Below are 13,054 nucleotides of genomic sequence, written 5' to 3' on the forward strand. Positions count from 1 at the left end.
TCTCAACAGTCAGTTCCGAGAAATAAGACGGTACTGTTATACACTGTTATACACTGGTACTGTTCATACACTAGGCCTAGGGCATTGTATGGACATTTTGATCGTCCTTGTGCTCAGAAGGATCAGCCAAAGTGAACGGTAAAAACCAATGAGGTCCAGTTAAAGGAGCTGGCGTAGTTTACTTAAAATATATATTTTTTAAAACATTGATAATTGATTAAAATATCTTGTGGATAAATGAAAGCTTACTTGATTGTCTATTAAGTCAGTGATATATACCACTAACCTTTTGCATATCCTGACTTTAATGACTATGTAGTCATTATGACTTATCTTCCCATTATTCAGAGAGAAAACAGTGAATCATTTATATTTTCAATGTAACATATATATCAGACAGCCTTTGTAAATTGGTATCAGACAGTGACCGGGGGGGGGGGGAAGAAAACAACAGTTGCCATTCAAAGTTGAAATTATTTATTCAAGGAAAGTACAAACATATTTACAATATATACATAGTTTACAATAAATCCAATGCAATTTTCAACACAGATAAAGTGACCATTTTCAATACTTTATGAATGTTGCTCTACCCAGTATTTATTTACATTAAGTTTGTTTTATAACTGCTTTTATTTTGTGTTTTAATTTGTCTTGACAACTTTTTCCTGAGATGCCAGGGCAATGACATTATGGAAATGATTTTTAAAACTTTTCTTTTAAAACGCTCTGTGATTTGCCTTAATAATAGAATACCTAAATAAGTAGCTACCATATAAAACTGGACTGTGCTGATTGTGCTTTAGTTGTCCTGTGCTTTCTGATTAGACTTTTTATTTTATCAACAGTGCTAAAACTGTACACTTTGTAGGACATCCAGGATCAGCAGCACTCATTAAAAGACATGTATCTTCTTTCTAAATGAACCGTTCGATGATCAATGTTCCTGTGCTTTGATCCTGCTCATTTGAAAAACAGTAACATACTGATTATGATGTACCCACTTTATATGAAGTGATTAAGCTTATTCGTGAGGTGGCGTATGAGCGCACATAGCCATCAGTGGATGCCTCCCTAACCCCTGACTCAGTCTGTGTCTAGGTGGCTGCCTCCAGTCCACACTGTGAGTGCAGGGTTCTTGTGTGTTCCTCTGTGAGCAGTAAAGTGCAGTGTTGTTTGCATGATGGGGAGGAGAAAAAAAAACCTTAATGCACATCCCTTGTCTATCAGAGCACCATAGTGGGGATGTGGTGGACGAGAGACACAGCCGGATGGGGCATGGGAGGCGGTGGCGCCATCTGTTGGGGCTGAGTGGGAAAGGAGCCCTGGCCGGCCTCTACCCCACCTGCCGCGCCGGGCACCGGCCTATGTCTGGCGCTCTTCTGGTGTGCCCGGAGGCCGGCCAGCTGGGAGTAGGCGCTCTGGCAGACGTCGCACTTGTAGGGCCGCTCGCCGGTGTGCAGGCGCACGTGGTTGCGCAGCGTGGATGACTGGCTGAAGCGGCGGTTGCAGAAGCGGCAGGCGAAGGGCTTGTCCAGTGTGTGGATGCGCATGTGTGAGCGCAGGTTGCTGCGCGAGTTGAAGCCTCGGTGGCAGATCACGCAACGCATGCGGGCGGCCGCGGAGGAGGTGGAGGAGGAGGAAGAGGATGAGGAAGAGGAGCCGTCACTGTGATGTGAATCCTCTGTTGAGAAGACAGGGAAAGATAGAGTTGTTAGGTTCGGGATTGATGGGGGGACCAAACACTAAAGACACGCTCAAGTAGACTACTGCACATGCAACTGTTCGCTCTGCCCCAACCTGTTGTACAAAACCCTATGCTTGGGGTTCCCTCAACCTATAGGGACAGGGCAGAACAACATCCACCCCACCCCCACACCTGTAGGACGCAATGTCTCCCCAAAGAGGTTATCCCTCTAGCATGGATGGGGGGGGCTAACATTGTATGTTTGCCTTGGGCACCAAGCAAGTCTTTGAATGCCCCTGTGTTCAGCAGAGCACTGCTTGCTATTTAAACCCTCAGTATTTTTCACCATCCCTCAGGGTTCACCACAGTTTGGCCTGCTTTGAGATGACTGTTGCTGAATGCACGCATATCATGTATTACAAAAATACATCTCCATCAATATACCTCAATATACCAATCCGCCTTTTTTAACCCTCTCTGAATGGTTTAAGTGGTATGGATCAGTAATCTGTGATCTGTGCCAAAGAGTACTAAGCACAGTCAATGGGTCCAATTGTAAGTGACAGATGAGATAGAGATCTTGAGTTCAACAGGGTCTCGTGCTGCAAGACACATCCGACAGCCGTACAGAGGGGATGAGCACCTTAACTAATAACACCTATTGTTCTTATAATTACACTGACAACGATCAGCTCCAGTCATGCAAACACACACACGCGCTCTCTCTCTCTCTCTCTCTCTCTCTCTCTCTCTCTCTCACACACACACACTCATTATATGTAAGTCATTCTGTTCTCTGTTGAGTGACTCACCATTTCTGATCTTTTTCTGGTTTTCATCCTCTATGTTGGGGACTCCAGGAATGCCAAGAAATGTATTGTGTGAGTTTCCATACCAGACAAGCAGTTCTTGGTCTGGGGGGATAGTCTGTATGAAAAAGAGGCAACATTATTTAACTCTGTTAGTTCAGTTGGCCAAAAGCATTCAATTCCATTTCAACCACTTGCTATCAATCAGGTTCTTAGACACACTGCTTTTGGAATGGTGGATGGTAGTTAGATTTATTCCTCTTTGGAGCCAGTGGATGTATTGGGTATTCTGGCACAGAAACAATCATGAGGCAACAGTTCAAGAGTTTGGCAGCGTCCTTCAGACAGAGTGAAGCCTTTTGGCTCGCCAGCATTGCCCAGAAGAATTCATTCAGTGTATTTGTTTCCAGGTCGAAGTTAAAATTAGCATGTCTCACCTCTAACGCCTTGTAGTAAATGCTGCTGCCAATCTGCACCACCTCCAGGTTCTGCTCCTGCTCGTTGCGAGCGCACTTGATGTAGGTCATCCAGCTGCGGTGGTCCTCCTGACTGGCATCAATGAAGTATCGCACCGTCCCGTCCTCGTTGAACACCTGTGGGTGAGCACCAAGAGCAACACGTTAAGAATGAATTCGGACACGCACAATGTGGGAATGTAAAAAAAAAAAAATACGGCGACATGCATCCCTATAAATATAAACTCTTTAGAAACATATTTTGTACAATAACTTTCTGAACAATTCTAGGTGCCAAAACTTAGATAAAAAATAGTTGTCCTAAACGGTCCATTCCTGATGCTATTCTTTAATTAAGATATAGTGTAGCCGACATTTGTATTAGCCTGCCGTTAATCTGCGTAGAGGCCACTGCGTGTACTGAATGAGACGCATGGAAATAAAGAGATGCTCACCTCCCACATCAAATTGTTGTTCTTCAGTAAATCCACGTGCTCAGGAGAGGTGACTCTCCCCGTGAAGGGGCCCATTTCAGCGCCGGCTTTGATCCAAGTCTTGGAGAAAATCCCGAGACCCTCTCCTGGGATGGAGCTCTGCGCGATGATGACCTCACTGGGTAATACCAGACTCGACAGCTTCTGCACCTCTGCAGAGAACAAAAACAGTTAGGCAACATATAAATAGGCTGCGGAATTATGGTAGTTTTACGGTCTTTTACTAGCATTTTATATTTCGTATTCGCAGTGTATGTTGTTAAGGTTAAATAGCTTATCTATACTGTCTTTAGTATGTCCACAATTTCGAATAAAATTAGATAAAAAGCTTTTTGAAAAATGCCCTTCTTATAAACATTGATTTACAGATTGTCTTGTCTAATGCTGTTCTGCAATAATCTATAAGCAAGCCGGAGTATAGCCTACTATCTTGCAACAAATCATCAAGACTTTATTTCAGTCACGAAATATTAGGCCTACATCTTTACCGCTAGCTAATTCGATTAAATTGCTGAAAGAGCTATATTGTGTAAAATTAAAAGACCACATAAAGCATTTTCAACCTCATTTGACAGCGTGAAAAGAACAATCTCGGATTTCTTTAATGTCAAAATCAAAGAAATTTTAGTTGAGTCCACCAAAAGACTGGCCGAACCGAGGTTAAATGGTCCCGTATTACCCGAGGTCCAGCAATTTGTCATGGCTCTGAATGATATTCATTAAACTCAACTGGAAAGAAACGGCTAATTCCAAATTCATTATCCTTTTAAGAACTTTGTAGCAATAAATTTGCGCTGAAAGAAACTAAGACTTGTTTAAAAGACACAGGAATTTCTCAAACAAAAAAATGGAAAGGCGATTAGATGGTTGACATGTTGTGAATGGCAATAGAATTAGCCTTCATGGCGCATTACCGCAGGAACAGCGATCTATTAAAGCGAAAGAAAGAGAAAAGCGCTGGAGCCCCATAGCTGCCAACAGAGGAAAAGAGACTGTCCGGAGATTGATGAATGCAGGATAAAACCCGGGACATCTTAAAGAAAGGGAACCTTTCTCTCCCTTCGGTTTAAGTGGAAACTTTCTCAGGTCAAGCACAAAGTTAACCAAATTAATTTAATACCCTTCTTCTTTCAGTCACCAACAGTTACACGCCTAACAAGCTTCTAAATGCAAGGTCTCAAACACAAAATGGGTTAATGCGCTAAATGGGTGGAAATAAAGGAGACAAAGTGGGAAAATGCTGGAGAACAGTAATGCGAAAGTCACGGGGACCTTGGGAAGAAATCTCGAACAGTGGGAGAGTATAAATTCTCACTTTTTCGGTTCATTCTTTTTGACAGAGGGCCCCGTTGAGGATAAGACCTCACGGAGGTTTTTCAGAATATAAGTAGGCCTATGAGGGGCATTTTTACGCTAGTTTAGTCAATTATTGCAAGCGAATGGGTCATACTTCTCTAATTGTAGTGATAATGCAAGTAGGTGAACTTAAATAAAACAGGGCAGTCACAACAATTTGCACTCAATGGTTTATATAATTTCTCAATGAAAGCGAAAAGCGATTGAAATAAAAATGTATTTGTATGACAAATAAGGTGTCGTGTCATTGTTATTTTAACATTTCATCACGTGCACACAAAAAAGTATTTCCATAACCTATTTCACGCAAGACAGTCTTTACAAAATAGTCTATGTTCTCTCAACCTTTATATCTAGCCAAATATATATAGGCCTATGCAATCTAAATCTATATGCAATATGTTCTTTATTTCTATACGCAACATAGGCTCTTCTCTACACATTTTCGAGATAAATCCCGCACACACTTATAAACATTTCATTTGCAGAATCGCACGGCAACTTACCACCGGTGAAGGACTGTGCGAGCACTTCGGCGGTGAAGGCAGTTTTGGGACTGATGCTGCTAGTCTTTTCCTCGAAAAGGTGCTCCCCCAGCACGTTTCTCCAGCGGCCATAGAGGAAACTGTGAAGAATGTCCGAGGTGATGATTTCAGACATGGAGCGACTCTGAGATTTGTACCCCGATTTCAGCACAAGAGCATCTGGTGGCAGTACTGAACCCATGGCATGAAAAAATCACTTTACCAGTAGAAATTAGTTTGCGAAAACACGACAGTGACTGCTACCTTTGCTATAAAAAGGGGGAAGTCTGTGTGATAGTCTTATTCCTGTGAGTAGGACGCTCGGGTCTAAAATGCACCTCGTCCTGCAGTCAAGGTTCTCTTATATGTGGCCGGCGTGACCCTGTTCTAATTAGTTATTAATGGCACTCCCCTACGCTATAGAAAACGTCTTCACGAATGGGCCACCCCCTCTGAGAACGAAAGTGAGATGCAAACACACAGTCTGAGTGCGTGTGTGTGTGAGAGAGAGAGAAAGAGGGGGGAGAGAGAGAGAGAAGAGGGAGGGAGTCAGGATGAAGTGAGAGAGAGAGGAAGGGGTTTCTCTCTCCGCATGAGTAGTTGCTCACTCTGCTGCGCTGTTGTCCGAAGTAACCTAAACTGTGACAATGCAGCTTATGCAAGCCACCTGAGGATAGCTTATCCTAAAATTAATAATCGTATAGCCAGTTGCTTAACTATTAAACATCAGGTTTATTTGTAACTTTTAAATATCTAAAAATCAGATTTGTTCAAAACATGTGAGAAAACAAAAGCCAATTGTTGACTGTTTTAATATTAGTATTTTGACCATCACAAAATCGAAATGATTGTGTTTATAAAACATATTTATGTTTATTAAAAATAATATAATCAGTTAAAGCTGCCTTTGCAACGACTTCTCTTAAGTTTAAACCCTTAGCAAAACACTTTTAATTTTCATTTCCATATCGTTTATCGTTGTATTTGTATACAAAACGTAACAAAAAATGTGTTCTACGTTTTTTGTACAATCATTGGTGAGAGCGGCGTATTCAAGATTTCTTCCCATATTTAGCATGAGATTGTCCAAGTCTTGGTGATTATGGGAGAAGAAAAGAGAAAAGACCGTGTTGTCTATTTCATTGTCCCTCATGCACACACACAAATCTGCCTTGACGAGATCCGTCCTCTTTTTCCCTTGTAGTGAGCATTTTAATATTCATAGATGTTCATATGAAGCCCTCAGATTGTGACAGCGTTTATGCTACGTGTATACGGCTTTTCTTTCAATAGCCAGCTCCTCTATTTTTCTGGTTTGATGGACTGCAAGTAAAGGAGCACTTTCCTCACTCTGCATCGGCAAGGACATCTTTATTCTATCCCGGATTCGCGGGTTCACCATTCACTTCGGCTTGGAATGATGTCAGCCGAGTGAAAAGTGCTGCAAATCAATCTTTCATGGTGTTTTGAGGACAATTTGACATCCATGCACCCTTTTCTTTTGAAAAAGGGAACAAGGGGATGGGTCCGAGTATGCGGACAAGTTGGGGTCTGACGAGTATGGACGCGCAATCAAATGTGAGAGAGGGAACACTCGGAGCGTCAATGGCGAGGGAGTCGCTAAGAACGCAGTGACGAGGGAAAATTAAGGTGAGTGACAGGGCAAGAAAAAAGATTACGCTTCAACAGCTGCATTTCATGGGGGTGTCCCCCTCCTTAATTTGTCTTTCACCAAATGATTTTCACCCCTCTTCAAAGGGGTTCATTCTCATCTCCTCTACAGTGATATTTAGCATGTAAAAGTTTATTTGAAACGTTCTAACCATGTAAGCTTTGCGCATGGGAAGGCCATGTTTTTATGCATAAATGTTACAGGAATTTGAGTAGACCATGAATTTAAGTTAGTGATTAATTTGACAAATTTCCCATCTCAAAAGAAAAATCTAACGATTATTGATTATTATAAATGTCCTGAATTGATGCCAGACAATGTCAGTGACAGACATAACCCCTATACTGCCCAATAGCGTTGTTCAACGTAGAACATGTTCATGCTTTTTATCCACTTTTCGAACAAAACTCCACAAAAAAGCCACATTTGTCATAGGTTATGGGGAGAAGAGAGATAATAACATGTATTATGCCTGATAATACTGTTGTGCAGTGCATATTGAAATAGTTACGGTTCCATTCGTCATTCTACTTTGTAGACTGGCATTAGAACTACATATATAGGCCTACACATGAATTGATTTTCGATTTGGTTTTGTCGATTTCAAACTCTCGTATAAAATAATCTGAACATTTAATTGTGGGTTATTTAGTAAACGTTTCATTATACGTGTAATGTTAATAACTGCGTATTTGACCAAATTAAGAGAACAAAATGAATAAGCATAAAACGCTAGAATATTGAATTTAATTTAACTGGACTAAATCAACAGTTCATTAAATTAGACTAGGTAGATATTCAGTTAAATAACCAACAAGCTGCTAATTTCTAGCTGCAATTTGGCCTACACTTCAAAGAGAGCAGAGTCAGGGGCTGCGTAAAACTAAAGAGCTACACATTTTCCCCTTAACCAATCCAAATAAAATGAATAGCTTCCTTCCGTAAAAGTAGCCTTCTATGAGACATATCAGCTGCCTCTTCCAGTTTATTCGAGCTTCAACGACAGAACTCGGTTTTCCGAAGGGATATTCATATGTACCATTAAAAAGAGATTAAGGTAGATATCACAGCATGGGTATAGCGATGGAGAGGCTTATCAGCAGGAAAGGTGAGAGAGGGTGAATCAGTCCCCCAAAGACCTTTCCCAAGATGGGACTGAGCACCTGCCCGACAACACTCCAGCTCCACAGGAGGTGTATTTGGGGAGGGAGGGATAATTGAAGCCTGAGGGTTCTGTCCCAAATGGCATAAACAGAAAAACTCATCAGCGTCATGAGACTTGTTTACCACTGACAGTGAGAAAAATATGCCATCAAACAGTTATGGAAAACTCAATAGGATCTCGTCACAAAATCAAATGAAATGCCCTTTCATCCTTTTGGAGAAACGTGTCAGAACCTCCTCCTCTTCTTCTACAATCAAGACGAGAAGAATTCAATTTACAATGTGCAAATGTTTGCATGTGTGCCCCTCTCTAAGTGTCTGTGTCCTGTCTCGAGTGCACCAACTGACAATTAGAATGTGCCCATATTCTCTATGGATTCATCCCAGACAACCCTTTTCTGTCCATAGGGCCATCACATTCATAGAATAAAGAGACAGCAAGAGGATCAAAATCATGGGGAGGATTTGGGAACAGCTGCGGATTGTCAGTGTGGGACAAAGGGGAGAAGGGGGGGGGGGGGGGGGGTCCTTGCTGTTGCTGGTGCCCCCCCAGCGAGGGTAAATATTTTAAATGACAATGCTCAATAAATGTTGGATTTCCCCAAAAAATTCCCCTTGGACAGGTTCCACAGGGAGTTGGGACAATGGGAAGGGCAGCACCAGGGCCATCCCTGAGCTGCGTGTCTACAATGAAGGCAAGGGGAAATCCTGTATCAGTGCCTCTTAATTGCCACACTGCAAGGGGATCACAAGCTGCAGAGTGCAGATTGAGATTAATGTGTATATAATATGCATTCAATTTAATGTATACTTAATACAGCTCCTGACAATGACACACAAATAGCAAGGAAATCCAATAAATGTTTAGTCACTCGTCTTGCAACGCTAATTATTTACACTTTTACAGGTTAGGTTTTAATTACGCTCTGTGTTTGTAACTGGAGAATGGAGTTGAGCCGTAATGGCTGCATACAAATCTTAGCAGTGTTGAAGCAGCAGTGGTCCATGAAATGCCAAATAGAAATCTCCCAACAGGTCACACTATTAATACAGTGGCAGTCAGAAATGGAGACCGATACAAAGGCGAGTCATCGCTCTTGGCAGGACTCATGAGATGCATTATGCAATGCCCGCTTGTGCATGCCATTAGGAGTGCAAAGAAATGCAGGGCAAAGGCAGCTAACAATGAAAGATGGCATTGAGCTTCAATTGAGCCACCCTGCAATGGGGATGCAGACCAGTCAAGGCCCTTACATCAACACTGAGTACATGAAGGTCACATACATACAACCAAACATTCATTACAAGTCTCTAATGTGCCCGAATGCTGCAGGCACAGCTATAGAAACAGGACAATACGACCTTGGGGGATGCTGACGGGATTAAAACAGTGAGCTATGAATCACACACGTCCTGTGTGTGTGCGCCTTCTAGACATGAATTTAAAAGTGAGCTGATCTGTATTTAAAGAGCCCTCTTACGTCCCGATAGGAACCCTCCTCGAGGACTTCTGGCCCTCGAGTGCCACCACTTAGGATTCAATTAGGGACTTCCTCCCCTCGTTGGATGGGTGCTGATGGCCGGCTAGCTGCCCATGCCAAAAAGGACACAAAGCGACTATTAAAAAGATTGGATGAGGAACTTCATGTCATCGCCATATTCCCCAACTGATGGTAGATGGGCCAATGCCCATTACTGGCAGGGGTGTCGGCAACTTTTTAAGTGCCCTTTTAGCAGGCATTTTCGCTTGGCGCTGCCTTTCCCTGGGCGCCTTCTCTGATGTGTAGTTACCGGATGTCTGAATGCGCAAAAACCACAACTGGGTGCTTACATCATCCAAACGCACACAACCAATCTCCTGTTTGAGGCATGGATGCACGCATGCACACACCCCCAAACTGTTTGATAACTTAAAAAAAAACAAAAAAAAAAACACATTTCTTAACTATCTTTAAAAGACAAATAAATTCTTCATGTCTGTCTGCATAAGTGAAATTCCTCAGTTGAGAAACATTAAATGTTTAGAGAAAAACTTAACCATAACAGTACTTTGATGAAAAGTCCTCTAGGAAATAAATAAAATCTGCTTTTAATCATGAGACTTGCTGGCAATTTATTTCAGTTAAATGCAGCATGAAGTTGCATAGAAAATATAATTCCTTTAGACACAACAGCATAAACCATACAAATAGGCTATTGTTTTTACGTACAGAGGATGACTTGAATCTTGTGAAAAAGCTTCAGAAAACAACAAAACAAAAACACCGTGCTCAGTTTTCAGTATGATGGTTCACTTGAACTTGGAACGTGTTAGAGGGAAACCAAAGTCTAGAAACCGAAATTTAAAAGAAAATTAAAAGAAGCACAAAAGTAGTCTTTTGATGTTTTTTAATACACTGTTACCTGTACACATGAGGAAAAAACACTAAATTTAAACATTTGTTTGAAATTATAATATCCCTTTTCATTAAGCAATGAAGTTAATACTAGATTTTCAAATTTGTAACTAATCAATCATACATATATTAGATCACACATAATAGAAAGAAAAAAAAATAATTAAAAAGTTATTAGCATTGGACTGTACACGAGTCCACAGTGTGTACTGGTTGGGGCATTAGGGGAAGCTGGGTGGTACCAAATAAGACAACTTTGATCTTAATACTTAGAATATAAAAAACTACAATTAATTATTACACAGGTAGGATCTGGGGGCTTAGCAGTCTTGAATCGTACAGAAACATACATAAAAACCTATCATTTCTCATTTTTGTCCATAGCAAGATGCAACATCAAATTTCAAATTACACATTCACGATCTTTGAAAAATTTCAGTATGAAAACAGAACAGAAAAACAGGGACAGTTTTCCTGTGATAATGACTCCATGAAGAGGAAAAAAAAAACGTCTTTGATTTAATTATATATATATATTTTAAATAAAGTATTTAGTCAAGTATCTGAGCATACATACATAGTTTTACAAGATAGCAAAGGCAAAAACTCACAATATGCAACAACCCCATGTATCCCAATATCAGATCATTGTAATAAAAAAAATTATCCATTACATTTCCATACGCCTAAAAAAAATATATCTAAGATCTACAAGATAAACGTTTGTCAAAATATTAGAGAATCCATCTTTGTTTCAAAAATGAAATAAGATATTGCACCTTTTTAAACCAGAGTACAATAAAATGACAAGGAAAACAGAATACAAAGCACAACAGGAATTAAATTAGGAATTGACTGCCATTTGCCAACATCACTCATCGTTTTTTGTAACAAAAGAATACATTTTCCTGTAACAAAACATCACAGTTTCATCTTACTGAATTAAAATGCTTTATGTAAAAGGAAAAGAAAGAAAACATTTTTACACATTCTTTAAACATTTTATGACAAAAACAAAACAAAAATGCATTCAAGACTGCTAAGCCCAAAATTACGATTTTATTGCAACAGAACTAGAAAAAATAGATTATATTGCGTTGTTGAAATGTTACAATTCCGGGGTTCATTTTGGCGGGTTTATTTTTTTAAATCTGAATTAAAAAGGAAAATATAGAAAAACAAACAACAACAACAACAACAAAAAAAGTCTGTGAAGTCCAAAAGGGATCCCGGAAATTGTCCATTCATATAATGGTGTACACAAGTATTTAGTAACAATTTTTTTTTATGTTCCTGATTTAGAAATATTCTTTTTTTAATTGTATAAGTCATTCTACAGCTAGTGTTTCTCGCTAAGAAAAAAGTAAGTCTTCAAGGCGTTGCAAATCTAGAAACCTCTGTTACAAAAGGTTTTGTTTTCATCCTCTCAGTGATTCAAAAGTCTCCGACTAAAGGGCTTCCGCTCTAATGATCCTGCAAGAGAACAGAAAGCGCAGCGTTAGGAACACATACTCTAAAAACAGCAGCAGGGAGACCTCACTGGGCCGTGTGTGCCTGCCTTCCTCACCACCACATATCACCATATCAACATTAAGAGCTACAGGACCAAAAACACAGGTTTCAGATCTTTAGAGGTCGACTCCACAACAGCCTGTTTCATACAACTGAACCACTACATGCAACATCCATCCTCCATCCATCCATCCATCCATCCATCCATCCATCCATCCATCCATCCATCCATCCATCCATCCTCTGACCCATTACACATACAATTTACATTTAACTTCAGTGACTAGGGTTAGTACAATGCAGATCCACATTTTCATCAGTGTACGTGTCCCTGGATGTTGAACCCATGACCCTAGTGGTTTGCTAGCCATATGCAGTAATGTAATCAGCTGATTTAGTAAATAATTGACTGTTATCAGAAGCCTTCAGGCTTGCTTTGAATGAAAAGTGGTAACGACGCCAAGCGGTGCATGTCTTCATGGTCCTGGGGGAGGTAATCTGGTTTGCGAACGATTTACAACCATGAACTCTGCCCAAGTTGTACCTAGATATCTGCAGCCAGTGACAATCACGTCTAGCCCAAATATGGAAATATGGTTCAAAGCAGGAAGTCTACACTCAACATTAATGAGAAAGGTTAACCAATACATGAAATGCTTGCGATTTACATTTACAGTGTTTCTGCTGAGCCACTCCCACCTCTGGATTATGCTCGTCTGAGTTTAGTGAAGCCCTCACCTGAAGGCCCGGAGCCTGTGTCTGCTGTGCACCCTGGCCGTAATAGGCCCCCTGCTGTCTGTAGTACTCCACCCAGGCAGCACTGTAGTCTGGAGGAGAACTCTGCTGGGACCCGGACACTGCAGCCTGGGCTAAAGAGAGAAAGAAAAAGAGCAAGAATGAATGAAAGAAAAAAATAAAGCAGAGGGGAAAAGGAAGAGACAGACCATGGGGGAAAGGAGAATCCATAAGTACACACCCATATACA

At 40.8% G+C, this 13,054-nt stretch overlaps 2 protein-coding genes across 7 annotated transcripts in view; both read right to left on the reverse strand.

The window, feature by feature from the left end:
* Positions 1 to 460: 460 nt before the first annotated feature.
* On the reverse strand, positions 461 to 5,795 carry LOC105901220 (PR domain zinc finger protein 12). Its single transcript, XM_012828681.3, has 5 exons — positions 5,308 to 5,795; positions 3,407 to 3,597; positions 2,934 to 3,089; positions 2,500 to 2,614; positions 461 to 1,684 (listed from the first exon to the last, which is right to left on the reverse strand). The coding sequence occupies exons 1-5, from the start codon at positions 5,525 to 5,527 to the stop codon at positions 1,227 to 1,229; spliced, it is 1,140 nt and encodes a 379-aa protein (XP_012684135.2). The 5' UTR covers positions 5,528 to 5,795; the 3' UTR covers positions 461 to 1,226.
* A 4,739-nt stretch (positions 5,796 to 10,534) lies between these two features.
* fubp3 (far upstream element (FUSE) binding protein 3) overlaps positions 10,535 to 13,054 on the reverse strand; it is a 31,450-nt gene continuing 28,930 nt past the window's right edge. For all 6 annotated transcript variants that reach the window (XM_012815445.3, XM_012815436.3, XM_031578404.2 and 3 more), the window contains 2 exons: positions 12,808 to 12,938; positions 10,535 to 12,030 (listed from right to left, as the gene is read on the reverse strand). In XM_012815445.3, coding sequence (XP_012670899.2) covers positions 12,022 to 12,030; positions 12,808 to 12,938 — 140 coding nt within the window. In that variant the 3' untranslated portion in view covers positions 10,535 to 12,021. The remainder of the gene's footprint in view (positions 12,031 to 12,807; positions 12,939 to 13,054) is intronic.

The sequence above is a fragment of the Clupea harengus genome, chromosome 12, assembly GCF_900700415.2.
Source record: "Clupea harengus chromosome 12, Ch_v2.0.2, whole genome shotgun sequence".
Classification (NCBI taxonomy): domain Eukaryota; kingdom Metazoa; phylum Chordata; class Actinopteri; order Clupeiformes; family Clupeidae; genus Clupea; species Clupea harengus.

Excerpts from the sequence above, each read along its gene's own strand:
- LOC105901220 (XM_012828681.3), bottom strand. The coding sequence starts at position 5,527 with ATGGGTTCAGTACTGCCACCAGATGCTCTTGTGCTGAAATCGGGGTAC. Across the intron at positions 3,598-5,307 it reads CGCACAGTCCTTCACCGGTG|AGGTGCAGAAGCTGTCGAGT; the intron begins GTAAGTTGCCGT and ends TGTTCTCTGCAG. Across the intron at positions 3,090-3,406 it reads ACAACAATTTGATGTGGGAG|GTGTTCAACGAGGACGGGAC; the intron begins GTGAGCATCTCT and ends GCTCACCCACAG.